This window comes from Paramormyrops kingsleyae, chromosome 22, assembly GCF_048594095.1.
Source record: "Paramormyrops kingsleyae isolate MSU_618 chromosome 22, PKINGS_0.4, whole genome shotgun sequence".
In the NCBI taxonomy this organism is placed as follows: Eukaryota; Metazoa; Chordata; class Actinopteri; order Osteoglossiformes; family Mormyridae; genus Paramormyrops; species Paramormyrops kingsleyae.
In genome coordinates, this window is record NC_132818.1 from 12053513 (window position 1) to 12069152 (window position 15640).

The 15640-nt window shown below is 38.2% G+C and overlaps 3 protein-coding genes across 5 annotated transcripts in view; all 3 read left to right on the top strand.

The window, feature by feature from the left end:
* LOC111842655 (transmembrane protease serine 9-like) overlaps positions 1–6530 on the top strand; it is a 33013-nt gene extending 26483 nt beyond the window's left edge. For both annotated transcript variants that reach the window (XM_023809506.2, XM_072705071.1), the window contains 9 exons: positions 1539–1559; positions 1758–1929; positions 2061–2329; positions 3290–3435; positions 3552–3834; positions 4544–4709; positions 4849–5081; positions 5199–5290; positions 5425–6530. In XM_023809506.2, the coding sequence (XP_023665274.2) occupies positions 1539–1559; positions 1758–1929; positions 2061–2329; positions 3290–3435; positions 3552–3834; positions 4544–4709; positions 4849–5081; positions 5199–5290; positions 5425–5679 (1637 nt within the window). In that variant the 3' untranslated portion in view covers positions 5680–6530. The remainder of the gene's footprint in view (positions 1–1538; positions 1560–1757; positions 1930–2060; positions 2330–3289; positions 3436–3551; positions 3835–4543; positions 4710–4848; positions 5082–5198; positions 5291–5424) is intronic.
* The window catches only part of LOC111836829 (transmembrane protease serine 9-like), a 153435-nt gene that overhangs the window by 116034 nt on the left and 21761 nt on the right, over positions 1–15640 (top strand). The gene's annotated exons all lie outside the window — the stretch shown is intronic.
* Positions 12603–15640, top strand: part of LOC111833765 (transmembrane protease serine 9-like) — a 109853-nt gene continuing 106815 nt past the window's right edge. The window contains exon 1 of the mRNA XM_072705069.1: positions 12603–13163. Within this exon, the coding sequence (XP_072561170.1) occupies positions 13109–13163 (55 nt within the window). The 5' untranslated portion in view covers positions 12603–13108. The remainder of the gene's footprint in view (positions 13164–15640) is intronic.

A 15640-nucleotide genomic window follows, 5' to 3' on the forward strand; every position in this document is an offset into this window, starting at 1 on the left:
CACACGCACACCACGTGAATTCTGACTTCTTTCAGTGAAGTGCACGCGCGCGGTTCATGAGTTGTGGGTCCGCTCTCGTGCTGATACTGAATGTTCTAGCTCTCTCTCTCTCTCTCTCTCTCTCTCTCTCTCTCTCACACACACACACACACACACACACACACACATGTAGGGTAAACATATCCTTATGGGGACCGCTCATTCATTTCAATGGGAAAAATGCTAACGCTAACTATGACAACCTTAACCCCTACCATGCCCTAACCATAACCATAAGTAACCTAACAAAATACAAAAGTTTTTGCATTTTTAGTTTTTTCATAGCAGTCACCAATTTTTATAAAATAGAGTTTTCCCTTATGGGGACCAGGAAACCAGTCCCCATAAGGGAAAAAAATAGATATTTATCACATTATGGGGACATTATGTCCCCATAATGATAGGTAAACCCGCTCACACACACACACACACACACACACACACAGTAGACACTACAAAAACATATCTGAACTAAATTGGCCCAGAAACATTTTCAACTGCTGATTTTTTAATTCAGGTGAATATTTAATTTTGAATTTTTTTTTTATCTCTTAAAAAAATTGGCGAGCTCCGGACTTTCGTGACCTCATAGTACAATGATTAAGGTACTTAATGACTGCGGTTCTTCGTTACATAGCTGTAAACGTGTGCGGGTTAGTTTCCATAGAAAAATGTGTTTCACATGCTCTGCCTTCACTGCATTTCATGCTGTTGAAGCTTCTGCTTTGAGTAAAGCCTGTAGACACTAAGTGACACATGTCATTCCAGGTTGGGTATTAAAAATATCTGATTTTAAAAAGATGAAACAGTATGTTGACATACGGGATGGGAGAGTTGCCATTGTTTCTGTTCATGTCATTAAAAGGTACTCATATGGAAAGGTCACAACTATTTAAAAGAGTCACACTGAGATTAGGCATGTAAGACAGAGAAATTCACAATCATCATGAAAACATTTTCAGTGACATTACAGTAATTAAAGTGGACATGAAAAATTGGATGTAGTTAGCATAATTTAAAAGTAACTATATCCAGTGTTTCATGTCTACTTTGACCAAAGCTGTAACGACAGTACCCGCAATGTCAAACACGTTCCCTGGAAGGCAGTCCGAGAAAAAAACTACACACTGTACTGTTGGCATTTTCTAGTGTTACGTTTTTTTGTTTGATTTATTTGGTACAATTAGATTTTAGTTTGCAGTCCATTCAATTTCTTGCCTTTTTATGTTCTGAATCTAAGCGAATAATTAAAGAAAAATTGAGCTTAGAAGTAAATAATGACTTTAAATATATTGTGATAATTATCTATATCAACTGATATGACAAAAAAATATTGTGATAATATTATTTTGTCATATCGCACAGCTCTAGTTACAACTATTTAAATAGTTGTCATATTGAGATTAGACATGTACGACACAAATAGGCATAATCATTATGAAAACATTTTCAGTCATATTATAGTAATTAACCAAAGCTGTTCTCTCCCATTTTTTTAGAGTCACATGCACAACTGAATGGTAAGTTTGTTAATATCATATCTTTGTTCCATCCCTTAAAACACAAAATTACACTAATACTTTGTCTTGTGAACTAGTACTTAACAAATTAATTGGCCAATATCTAAAACTGGCACAGTAATGTCTGTTAGAATATTGTACAGACTTTCAGTCAGTCCATGTTCAGCTCTTCACCTGCTCACCTCTCCCCCCTCCCAGTGTGTGGTCAGGCTCCTCTTAACACCAGGATAGTGGGGGGAGAGAACGCACCCCCGGGCAATTGGCCCTGGCAGGCTAATCTGCTGCAGACTTTTCAGACATATCAGATCATGTGTGGAGGATCCCTCATCAACAGTAAGTGGGTGCTCTCTGCTGCCCACTGCTTCTCCAGGTGAGTCATATAGGTGATTTTATATAAGAGTATCAATGTTAAATCTCATACAAAAAATCAGAGAAATATTCAGCTTTCAAAAAGTGTGATTTAACTTGATTTTTGACTGTTTGATGCTCTGCCTCCTATAGCACAGATACAGCCAACTGGAATGTTTATCTGGGGCGTCAGCAGCTATATGGTACAAACCCAAATCAACAAGTCAAAACCCTCAGTAGAATCATTATTCATCCACTATACAGCAATAAAACATTTGACAATGACCTCGCTCTGCTGGAACTCAGCACGACTGTGACCTTCACCAACTATGTCCAGCCTGTCTGCCTGGCAGCCAGCAGCAGCACCTTCTACAATGGCACTGAGACCTGGGTCACAGGCTGGGGAGATGTTAACTATACTGGTATGTCATCATATTCATAACCAGGCATAACACTGTCAGCACTACTCCTCATTTCAATAACTAACCCTGGTTAGGATGTTAATTTCAATCTTGTGTGAAATGAGGCATATTCATAAAAAATTTTCTACCAAAACGCACCCCAGAAAACAAAGTGCATATTCACTACCACAATGATCCATGCACTACCAACTATCATCACAACAGTAGATATAAACAAAACGAATATACAGTGGATATAAAAAGTGTACAAACCCATGTTACAATGCCAGGTTTTTGAGATATAAAAAATGAGACCACGGTAAACCATTTAATAGAATTTTCCTACCTTTAATGTGACCTATAACCTGTACAATTAAATTGAAAGATAAACAGATCTGTTAAGGTGGAAATATATGAAAAATTTAAAAATAACAATAAGCTGGTTGCATAAGTGTGCACACCCTTAAACTAATACTTTGTTGAAGCACCTTTTGGTTTAATTACAGCATTCAGTCTTTTTGGGTACACTCTTGCCATCAATTAAAGTGACTCAGATTAACCCCAAATAAAGTTCAGCTGTCCTTGTAAGATTTCCCTGACATTTACTCAACTGCATCCTACAGAAAAAGCCACAGTTTGCAAAGAGCCTACAAAGCATCAAAGGGATCTCATTGTTGAAAGGTGTCGGAAGATAATATTTGTAGTGCCTGCAAATTCTTATATTAGATTAGACTAAAAATTGAGAAATTTCAATAGGCGCAAGCAGTTTTTCCTCATAAAATGATGATATCAGTATTGTGTCAGAATTTAAACATCAAATTATGACATATCTGAGTAGCCTAGAATGTCCTGAAAAAAAAAAATACATAAAGTATATGTCGCTAACTCGTGTACATACAATGTAATAAGTCTAAAATTAAAGGTATAAAAAATGTTCCAAAAATGGATAGGGTTAACATTGTTGGTGATTTTCTCTTTCAGTGTTCCTCCCCTCACCTGGCACCCTACAGGAAGTACAGATACCAATAGTTGGAAACAATATGTGTAATTGCCTGAATGGGAAGGGCATCATCACAGCCAACATGATCTGTGCTGGTCTGCTAGCAGGAGGAAAGGACTCATGTCAGGTGCGGTAGCTTCTGCACAATCCTTTTTTAGATCATGTGCTCCTGTGTGTAGCCAGAAGCTTAGTATGATTGGTATCTGTTACAGTTTTGATGGAATTCTGTTTATACCTGTGTAGGGAGATTCAGGAGGCCCCCTGGTGGTCAAACAGGGGTCTGTTTGGATCCAGGCTGGGATTGTGAGTTTTGGCTATAAATGCGCCCCGCCCAAACACCCTGGGGTCTACACCAGAGTGTCTCGTTATCAGACCTGGATCAATTCCATCATCACCAACAACCAACCAGGATTTGTGACATTTACTTCCAGTGGGTTGGACAGTGACAACAGCACCTCCTGCAGTTCGTCACCGTCCATTGCCATAACTCCAAGCACTCCCACCACCACAACCACCACTGCCAAGCGTGAGTGTCTGATATTTCCCAGGTTTAATTTCCCATGAAGTTCATAGGTTATTCTTTTTTTTTTTTTTTTTTTTTTTTTTATATTCCCTCCTCCACCCCCCCTCTGCGGGGGACTGTATCTATTTATTTATTTATTAATTATTATTATTTTTTTTGTTTTAATTATTATTTATTTATTTATTTTTTATTTTATTTTATATTTTTATTTACTTCCTCAAAAGAAGGAGAGGGAGGGGGGGGACAAAGGAGAAGGAGGGAAGAGAGAGAGAGGGAGAGAGAGGAATGGAAAGAAAACAGAAAAAAAAAACAAAAGGAAAAAAAAAAAAAAAAAAACAAACCAAGAAAAAAACAAAACAGAAAATCTGCTTCCATGTCTGTTGAAAAGAGAAAGACAACATACAACATCTGTACTAATCACAACGACCATCAAACGTTAAATGTTGTTGAACAGCACACACAACCAGTTCATAGGTTATTCTTATTGTGCCTGTCATGTGATTGCCTTCCTCAGGCAAACCTCTAACAATACAGGAAGCCTTCACATAACTGTACCAAGTGCTGTCTCTCTCTGATTGGCTGATCACTGGTTAATGTTGTAACTGCATTTCAGAGGCAGAGTAACGGAGTATGACCAGCATAGATCTCAAGTGGACGATCCAGGGTATTGTAGTAATACTCTGCCTTTGTTCCCCCACTTCCTTCATCTCAGCGGATGTATGTGGTCTCGCCCCACTGAACAATGGCGGGAGCAGTGGGTCCGTAGCAGCAGGGATGTGGCCCTGGCAGGTCAGCCTGCTGATTAATGGAGTCCAAGTCTGTGGCGGCACTCTCATCTCACAGAGATACGTCATGAGTGCAGCCCAGTGCTTCAACAGGTCAGCCACAAGGCCAACATGACGCTATATTTTTATGTCTTATGAAGTTTTATGCCGACACACACCTATTAGGATCTAAACCTTCAGTGCAACATCCTAACATTTCGATTTTCTGTGCTTCCAACTCATTCAACCTCAGCTCAGTGACCAACATCAGCCAGTGGACAGTGGTTCTGGGTATGAATGTGTCACTTGGGGTGACTAACATCAGCCTGAGCAGCCTGACAGGCGCTAACATCGCTTTGCTCCGCCTGGCCACAAGTGTGACCCTGACCAACTACATCCAGCCTGTGTGCCTGGACTTGAGCAATACCGTATTCACCAGTGGGGCAAAGTGCTGGGTGACAGGATCAAGCAGTGTTCAGGGCGGAGGTGAGCGTGTCATTGTGTGCCCACCTGTCTCACTTTGAAATGGTGTCACTGAGTATAGAATATAGGAAGATTTTTCAAGTAATAAGCAACACCTCCCCCCCCCCCCCCACCTACCAGGCCAAAGTCTTCAGCAGCAGGAGACGACAGTGGAAAACTGTACAACCACCTCTACTGACAAAATCTGCACTGCAGCTATAAGCTCACTGACGGTAGGGCCATGAATCTGTTCCTGCCGCTTTCATGCTCATCCTCCTCTGCGCTGACAGTGTCTGCTGCTCCCTTACAGATGTATCTGTGCCTTAGCCTTTCTCTCGCTCCTTCTGCCTCCCTCTCCTCATCACAGGGGTACGCAGGGGGGCCTTTGGTTTCAAAGAGCAGAGGATCATGGTTCCAGGGTGCAGTGATAATGACAGGTACCTCCAGCACACGTGCGGCATCGCAGCAGGTCTTTACCACGATGTCTGCGTTCCGCACTTTCATTGAAGATGTAGTGGGCCTGTTGCCACAGCCCAGCAGAGCAGGACAGCACTTCTCTGCCCTCCTCAGCCTCACCCTCCCCCTCCTCTCCCTCTCATTGATGTCACTCTGTGGCCACTGACATCCTCAACTGTTTTAATCAGCACTGTTTCTGTAACATTAAAATAAAATTACAGGCTTAATCTAACAGTTTAGTTTCTAAAAGTACCTTGTGGTCTTGTTTATTCTTTTGAAAATTTAAAAGTAAATTTAAATGAAAAAATATTTGTTAATAATCAAGACAAACCTGGCTATAATAAAGGCATTAACACATTACGGTCACATTCATACAGTAGTTAGATTTAACTCATTGTAATTGAAAGTGCAAAATTCCGTTTCTGTCATTACCTTACTACTATTGACTTTTAGCTTATGAAATTAAGACATGTGAAAGAAATATTTATATGATTTATAATGCATTGTCTTTACCTCTGCTTCATGTTCAATCATGTATAATCACATATATAATAAGGTAATACTTTATATATCAATTAAATATTGATTTCAAATGATTATATGCTATATTCTGATTTTCATTAATCATTAATCAGCACCATTTCTGTAACATAAAAACAAATTTACAGGCTGATTGACAAAAAGCAGCTCAGTCTAACAGTCGAGTTTCATTTACACTTTTAAAACTTTAAAAGTTACTGTTTGTATTAAAAATATTAATAATGAAGATAAACCTGGCTGTACTGAAGGTACTAACGCTTTAGGGTAACATTCATAGTCAGATTTATAACTGGATATTTAATTGCACAGAAACTATCTGCAAAATTTTGCTTCTGTCATTATCTTACTACCATTGACTTTCAGTTTATGAAATGTAAGACATCTGAAAGAAATATTACCCCTACTTCATGTTCAATCATGTATAATCAAATATACAATAAGGTAATACTTTATACATCAATTAAAAACTGATTTCAAGTTTCTGTTCATATTCTGATTTTCATTACTACACCGGAATAATAATTTACAGATTTTCTTTGGTATTGCCCCGGTTTCATTGGTATAACGGAACTAAACAGAAAAGTGCATTTCCCAAAGGAAATGTAAGTCTGTGTTACATCCTGTTCATCACGTCCACCTAACCCAGTGAAATGGGTTATGCAATTAAGCCAGCAAGTTGGGATAAAGATTTAACCCAATTGTTGGGTTATTTTAACAAGACTGTTCAGTGTTAAATTTACATAATGTTTGGGTTTCTATTTCAAGATTTTGGTTATATTACCTGCAGTGCAGGGCTAAATTTAGGAGTTATGATTTATGAGTTATTATTTTTGGCTCTTTTTCATCCTTAATTAGTTATTAGCCAAATCAATATTTATTTATTGCTGATCATCAATATTACATCATTATTTATCACAATTAAATTCTATGTGTTTTATCTGTATGTGTTTACATCTATATTGAATATTCTGGTCTGTGATAAAATATCCTAACAATTTGACCAAAGATGCGCAAGAAGTACATTTTTATTCTATCATTTTTATATAAATCAAGCAATATAAATATAAACAAAACAATATTAAAAACATTGAGATAAAAGAGAACAGTATATTAATAACACGGAGATAAAACACCTTTCCAACTGTGTTATTACAATATATGGCTAAAAGATGCATTGCAAAAACTGGTTTATATCAACAATTCTATTTAACATATTTTTAACATTCAAACTCTAATAAACTGCAGTGTGGGCGAAGGTCACGTGATCGGCTTTCTGGACACATATCCAGCCCTAGCCATCTATAAGTTATCATTTGTTGATGCCTGATTTGTGCTACAGGTCTGTAAGGATACAGGGAGGAACCACGGCTGGGGAAACAGTTCCCTCCATTTCATAAATTGCATGATCTGTCAGCACCCAGGTGGGACTGCACTGCTTCGGGCTATTAATATTGAAGACATAAAAATGTCTTGAAACTGCTGCCCCAAGGAGTGCGTGCTGCCCCAGGACATTCCCTGCCAATATAACAAAATCCGCAGCATATGTATTGCCATCACCCAGCATTAATACGTTAGGGTATGCCCTTACAGTCTGGGCTGGACTGGGGGTACCCCACCAAGTTTATTCCAATCTATAACAGAAAGAAGAGGGAGGGAACAAAACAAAGGCAAAAGGGAGTAAAAGTTTTGCCCCAGCCAGCTAACTTATGGTCTCCTTGGTTGTCGGCATTTGGAAGTGCTGTGTGCAACATCCTTCAGGTCTAAACATGTTCACAGCTTGCCATTGGGTTTTTTCCTGTTAACACCGTATCCTGACAGGTGCCTTTTGGGAGATTTGATGTGAAAAAGGTATGTTTTCTTTATCTTTCTTGCAAGTCTTTCAGGTATTGTGTATTTTCACAGAATGGTCAGTCAATCACATTATCTGTTTCGTATCTCAGGTAGCTTGTTTACCGTCTTTTTACTCTGCTGTCCTCCTCTCTCCCTGCTGGGGTGATTATATCCCTGCCTCTCCCCACTAGCGCAGTGCAGTTACTCCCTGTGTGACTGTGTTCACTGCTGCCATGTGGCTTTTGTCTGTGCTGCTCTCCGTATTACGCAAAGCTAAGCGTTTGTCTTTGTGTGCTCTCTATTGCTCTACGTATGTCAATACATTTCTCTAGGGTTAACTTTTATTCTCTCAACAGTCCCCGATGAGTCTCTTTGTCCCTTATGCCCTTGATGATACGATCCCGTATAATCCTGTCCACCAAATGCTCATACTCACAATTTCTTGAGAGGAGCCATTGGTCGGTGAGGAACTGGTTAAACATCTCATCCTGTTTCTGTGTCTTGTTGTTGAAAGTATGTCTCTTATATGCAGCGTTTCTTTCTTGGGGTGCAGTATTCCTCGAATTTCCTTATGCACGGCTCTGTTCTGTCCACATTGCCGTCGCTGAAAGTGACCGTGTTGGGCGACACCTGAGCCTGCTAGCTGGCACAGTGAAGCAGTAGTGAACACTGAAGCCGTTCCGGTTTGCCCAGTGAAGCAGTAGTGAACACTGAAGCCGTTCCGGTTTGCCGTCCATTTGTTGGAGGACAGGTACAGACAAAATTGTCGTATCCATTTCCTCCAGTTCTCCGAAACGTTTCCTTCTAGGTTTAGAGTGGTGTTGAACACAGGCAGTCCCTGTCCGTTCACACTAACGGCACACTTTTCAGTTCTGACACCATCCTGTATTTCTCATCAGCAGCGTTTCTCACAGCATCTATATTCAACAACCGCCACTCCCCCCAACATCCACTAGATGTCAGGCTTGACATATCATTACAGTTTCGAAATAACTTTTATTATGTTGAAGTCATGAGAACATGAATAGTACAACTCAATAGTTCCAACTACGTTCGTTGGGAAACGTACCCCTGAATCGCACTTACCTTCTTAGCCCATTAGTAATAAATAACCTTACATCTGTAGCTGTCATTGTTATTTTTTTCTCAACAGCTGCACTTCTGGAAACTCTGCATTCATACCCCTTAAGAGAGAAAACATATATTGCAGGTTGTGCAGGTGCATTGTGCTTGAAATTTTGTTTTTTTATATCAGCCCATTTCACCACTTCTTACATATATTTGAAAGGGGGAGCAACCATGTTTGAAATTCATTGTATGTCAGATATAGGTCCGAAACTCTCCTTATTCAGTTATGCCGAGGTGAAGTCAGATTTTCATTCCATGGCACCCTATACAACAGCAAATTTAAAAAAAAAAGAAAGAAAACAGGAAAAGCAGAGAATTGTTTTGCCAGGAAATGCTTGCATATGCTGTCTTTTATAATAATACATCTCAAACAACAATAATGATTCATACCTTGAGTGATTACAGAAGGTAAACATTACCCATGTCTGTTTAGAAGAACCAGTATGTCACTCAAATATTTCATAAAAACATTAACAATTTGCTTGGTGACTATTATAAGGTCAAGGTTTAAATGCTGCACTCTTTTTCATTGAGAAACGCTTTAAGCATGCAGTGTACTGAAATCGCCACACCCACACACTCAATGGAGCTGAGAAGGCGCTCCACTGAGCTGACCTGTTTGAAGTCCTTTTCAGGAAATAGGCCGTACTGACCATCGCTCACCCAGCACAGGCCAAACATTCCTCCCTCGCTCCTCATGGGTTTGTTTGGTGTTGTGGCAGCACGTTTACCAGCATTCTTGTTGCAGTGGTGAAAGCAGCCTAGGTAGCACGCTAGGCAAGCTTCACTGCATGCGTATCCCTGCTTTCCCCTCATTAAAAAAAAAAGTTCTGAGTAAAAATATCATAACATTATTTGAAGTAATTGTACAGTGATTTGCCTAATTTATAATCACAATCTTTTCCATTTGGAATGGAAGTGAGCTTCCTTGCCTGCTTCTGCAGAATTCCTTATAATCCCATTCCTCATTGTGACAGTATATGGTTCGCTGATGGATATACAGAGCTCATATAGTCTTGTTACGCTTGCTTAATTCTGCAAAAATGTTGCAAATTTATTGGTTTCATACTGAGGGATTTCCCTAGTCAATTTGTAGTCATTTAATTATGATAATTTAGTTCATTCATTTGTAGCCGTCTGACCCCCCGGCTCCAGGAGTCTGTATGAAGACCATAGATAAAGGGCCAGTTTCACTCAGTGGGGGCAGAGACAGACACAGACAGACACTGAACCGGCCGTGTGAAACATCTTTCTGTAACATCTTCATTCTGTCTTAATAAACTGCTTAAGCTTAAGGAACCTGCCTCATCATTCAACTAAAAGAACCTGAGGATTCGCTGAAGAAATCTATCAATAACAAAAGTCCATTGACAAGCAATATTTAACATACCTGCATATGTCCTTCACACAGACATTTTCTTGCTATTGTCATAATATTTTTGACCGACTCATTCCGTTCTGTTTTTGCCATTTTGCGATTAACTGTAGTCCTTGACTCCCAAAGTATACTAAACACAAATTTTATACTATTGCAAAGGTGTGACTAATTGATGCAGAACAGTAGAACTATAATTTGGCTTTCAGTGTGTTACTACTTCAAATTAATGTTTTACTTTAAAAATACTGGTTGATTTGAATGTGATATGTTTTAACAAATGATTTTTGTTGTAAAAACAATACATTTGCAATATTTTTATTAGATTAAGCAAGTGTTCCAAGTCTTTCTGTGAGCACAATATGCACACTAGCCGTGTGTGACCCCAAATGTCACTAATTAAGACAATAATTGTACTGACTATTGAAATTATTAGAGAATGACAGGGTATTATTTGGCAATGGATGTTTTTGTGACAAAGGTGACTAAGATTACTAGAAACTAGGATTCCAGAGCAGCATGTCTGAAACTGTGTGCTAGTTACCTGTAAATAGTTGGATAAGATCTCAGTGGGAGGCTGTTGTCCTTTGAATTTGCATGTTGTTGTTATGGCGGAGCATGACGAAGGGTGGTGAGCGATCCACACAGCTTCTCTCAACAAACAGGGTTTCATTAAACAGAACACAAAGCAAGGAACAAATCAGGCCAGCCTGAAACCCAGACCAATAATGGCGGATGTGCTTAAGAACCACACGGCAGCCAGGGAAGCAAGATACACACATTAGAGACTGTGAAGCACACAAGACTCAGGGAACACCACAGAAAGGATGACCAGTATAACCCCAGCTGGCCAAACAGGATATCTGACCAACTGAAGGGGCAGGACAGGGGCCGATCCTGGCGGTTATTCTTCAAAGTGCAATGTTGCGTCATTGTGCTGCTGACATGATTGTATGAGTCGTTGTTCTCTTTGGACCTCGACCAATGAGGTGACATTTCATGAGCAGAACTGCATTCCAAGGTGATTCAAGTCAAAACAACAGAGTAGTTGCAATAGCATTTTAATATAAAGACAGGCAGTGAGCCATGCATGATGATGTTTGTCAGGCATTTTGTGGGGTTTACCCCATGTGAATATTTATGGAAGCTGAAGATGAAGCCACTAAAGCAGTTTCTGTGATGTTGCTACAGTGTCGTGAAAAAGCGTTCTTTGTTTCTTCTATTTTTGCATGTTTGTCACCTTCAATTATTTCAGATCTTCAAAGAAAAATGTATATAATTCAAAGACACTTTAGTAAACACAAAATTGAGAGTCAGCAGAGTTATTTCACCATTGGACCCTTATGTCTCCAGCTACTCTAGGGACCTGATCCTGACCCGCAAAACAGAATGTATGTAGCTTTGGATAAAAGTGTCCTGTTACATCTGGTGTAAAAATAACGCAGTATCCCTCAATAAGAACATTGCAGATGGTGCTGCTAAAGGTGGAACAACCAGTTAGTTCTGGGGGGAAATTATTAATTCAAATTGGTGACATACTGTAAGTGTTACCTTTTTCACTCAATAAGTGGAATGACCATTTAATATCAGTGTTTTGTGTTTGCTCATGATCTTTGTCTTATATTACATTACATAAAGTTCTGAAACCATTTAGTGCAAGAAATGTGCAAAAAAAAGTGCAAATCGGGTCAAATATTGTATCGCAATATTATGTTTTTCTCAGTTAATTTGTATCATGGTATTTTTTTCATCTGTCTTTCTGAACACTTCATATATAGGAAGTAATGTGACGTTACATTGTGTCAAAAGTGTCATGACAGTAAGGTGTTGCTGAATCCCGTAAAGACGGACTTTCATGTATCGGGGCGTTGGCCGCAGGTAACTGTGAGTTATCTGTGTTCGTGGAGCAACGCTGAATGTTTACAGTGCCGCGCAAGCTTTCGGGAGAGAAAACTTTCTCTTTTAAATATTTTTTTTTCTTTTTGTTTTAATACGCCAGCTTGAAAATAACCCACACGTGTCCATTTGTGAGAGTGTCTGTACATTGGTTGACGTGAGAGGATAATACATTTTAATAATCCAGCTCCTTCAGGCTTTCTTCCTGACACTCAATTGGTGCACATACATAGTCTCTTTCAGATTAGCACCTTCTTTTGTTAATGTAACTTCAAAAACAACGAGAAAAACTTTCAGATAAGTACGTATTGAAAATACGTAAGCAGGTCTAAAAATTTAACGTGTGATGTGGCGGTATTTTTATGTGCATGTTCTGCACAACTATTTGTGCTTTTATAGTTTTATACTTGAAAATATTTGGGGGGGAGGTTCGCTTTATTTTATATAGGCTATTCTTTGGAACATAGGATTTCGTAAATCGTTTTTCTGTATATTTTATCTTTCAGTATTAAACAAGACAAAAGTCAGAAACCCGAATAATTTAACAATTGAATTAGAATGCATGGCAATAGCGTTACATACTTCATTAACATTTGTACGAGATTAAAATGAAAGGAAAATACGGTTGCGTGCATAAAGTTACGACGAGCAACAAAGAAATGCGGATGAGAAATATGTTAATTAAGAGATCGAATGTTTGAAATTCCTACGGCTATTAGCTATTGTCCTATGTGCTATCAGCTGGCTTTTATACGCGGTATACAGTGTGGTGAGGAATCAAGAGAGACATTCAAATACAGACTGACTGGAATCTCCGTTTAACGCAATGGCATTTAGGACCTGTGTGCTTTTTGTGACGGCTCTAAGTCTGCTGGAAAGAGGTAAGTGCTGTGCATTTAGAACAACCGAGCATTTACGATTCAGTGTTGCTTGATCCTTAAAAAATGTTTATTTTGAAACTATAAAAAAGTTTTGAAATTTATTGTAAATTATATAAGAAACGGAATAAAAAAGATTTAATGGTTTGTTTACGCTTGCTTATACTGTTTAAAATGCAATATTAGGACAGGCTTTTCGTGCTGTGAAATTTGCATTTTTTTAAATTCGTTTTAGAATAGGCCTATAATTAGGTTCAAAAGACGTAAGCCTATTGGCGATGATATCAGTCGCGACAGAATTGTGTATATATAGGCCTATTTTAGAATGGTTTCTGATCAAAGTAAAAATTATAGGGGCTACAAGAACAATAATTTATTCACTTAACACTTCTTAAAGTAGCTAATTATACATAATAGATTAGAAAACAGTCAGAAACAATTAGAAACAATCTTGAAATTGCTGCAGTTTGGAATAAAATGCTTAAATAATGAAAAAAAAATCACATAATCGTGTGCAACTGCAACATATTTCTCCTGTCTCAACATTCTGCATGTATGCAGAATAGTACTGGGCAGAGTAGTGTCGTTATTCTCAGTCTCACGTTATGTAACATTGTGTCCTACCACGTAGCCTCATCTAATAATTATCATTTATCCTAAGCTATCAAACAAAATACACACGATCTATATGATCTACATTAGCGTTATAATTACACAGTGGCTTTCGGGAGAGCCCCGGCCATTTTCCGCTGTGCACCACGACTTCCCAAGTCACATACTGTACAGTACACGCGCATACATATATAAGTGCGCAGCAGCGTGGTCAGTAACATGGTTACTGTGAAAAACATTCTGCCATTGCTACTGCACGCAGTTAATTCCCCCAATAACATTTCATATAGGAGCAATAACAGCAACAAAAGAATCAAGCACGAAGTTTAATAGCCTAATCAGAGCAAATAAAAAACAATCACAAAGCAGAGGGACACAAGTAACATCTGTCTACTTCTCAAAGGCCTACACACCCCTTCAAGAACAATACATCATTTGAACAAAAAAACCTGAGCATTATTTAGCTAACCTTTTTTAATTACAGTGAAATAAAACAACTGTCTGCAACTCACAACTCATATTTATTATTTTTTTAATTTCAGGAAAATTAATGTACGGAAAAAATTATCTATTACACAGGGGTGTCAAACATACGGCCCGATGAAAGTTCTATTCCGGCCTACAAGAGATTTTCGAATAAACACAAATAGAACTGGAAACCCCCACAAATAACTCAGCTCTTGTAGGGAGTGTGTCACGCCAAATCTCTTCCGCCGTCTGTGACGTATCGCTCAGCTGTTTGGCCGATGATGTAGTTTCAAGGTACCCCGTATATACGTTTCAAGTTCACTCTTGTTGCAGCAGCAAGATTTCACATAAATAAAATGCGATTACAAGTGGTTTTTAAAGTGTGTTTTCATTAATTGTTAAGAAGTCGTTTACAATTAGCTTAATACAACGGACATATTTTATTAGATTATTAATGTTTATTTAGTAATGTTTTATTTGTTATTACGTATATAAAATACATACACAAATGTTTTGTTATAGGCTTGGTTTTATTAATTGAAAAAAGACATTTACATTTAACTTGATAGTATAACCAACAGGTCTTCTTAGATGTATCAATGTAATCCTATATTCCAATCGATAGTGATATGTTTTCTTAACCGGCATGGTTTTATTACCTCAAGAAATCCACATATTTAGTTTTATTGATTATAACTCTATATTCAGCTCCTCTAACCGTCGAATATGCAGTTATAATATAATATAATATAATTTGTCGGTTGTGCCAGCAAGCTAAAAAATGCAAACGATTTATTGATAATAATTAATAAAACACACATCTGTAAACGTATTTCATGGATGTGAAGTTTTGCTGCGTCGCAGGTTAACACATAAGCACCTAAATGACATTATGACATTGTTAACTGATCAAGATTTATCACCCGATTTTGATACACCAGTGAAGGTGGAAAAGTGCCCAGTTTCAGGGGGAAAATAATCGTATGAGAAGTTTCAAAGGCATCGTCTTTAGTCATCTGTATTTGGTGAAGTATACATAGAAACTGCATTCATGTGAGCATAACTGTCATAGTGATATCAGCATTAAATTTCGTTCATTTGAACTATCACGCTTCTTTTTTCTTTTTTTTTCTTTTTTTTTAGCAGAGAAAACCATTGATTATTTGTATAAAATTCGGATGTTTCATAAAGCTTTCCAGTCTGTTCATTTGATTGTACGTGATTTATGATCAGTGCAGTTCTTCATTTAACATACCTCTACTGGGGGAAAAGAAACATCTACTACCGAAACCAACAATTGAAAAAGCAGTTTAACAAATTAGAACAAATACAAAAAGAAATACAAACGGTGTTAATAATGTTTTTCTAATCCTTCAGACATTATTTTTATGTGGCCCACG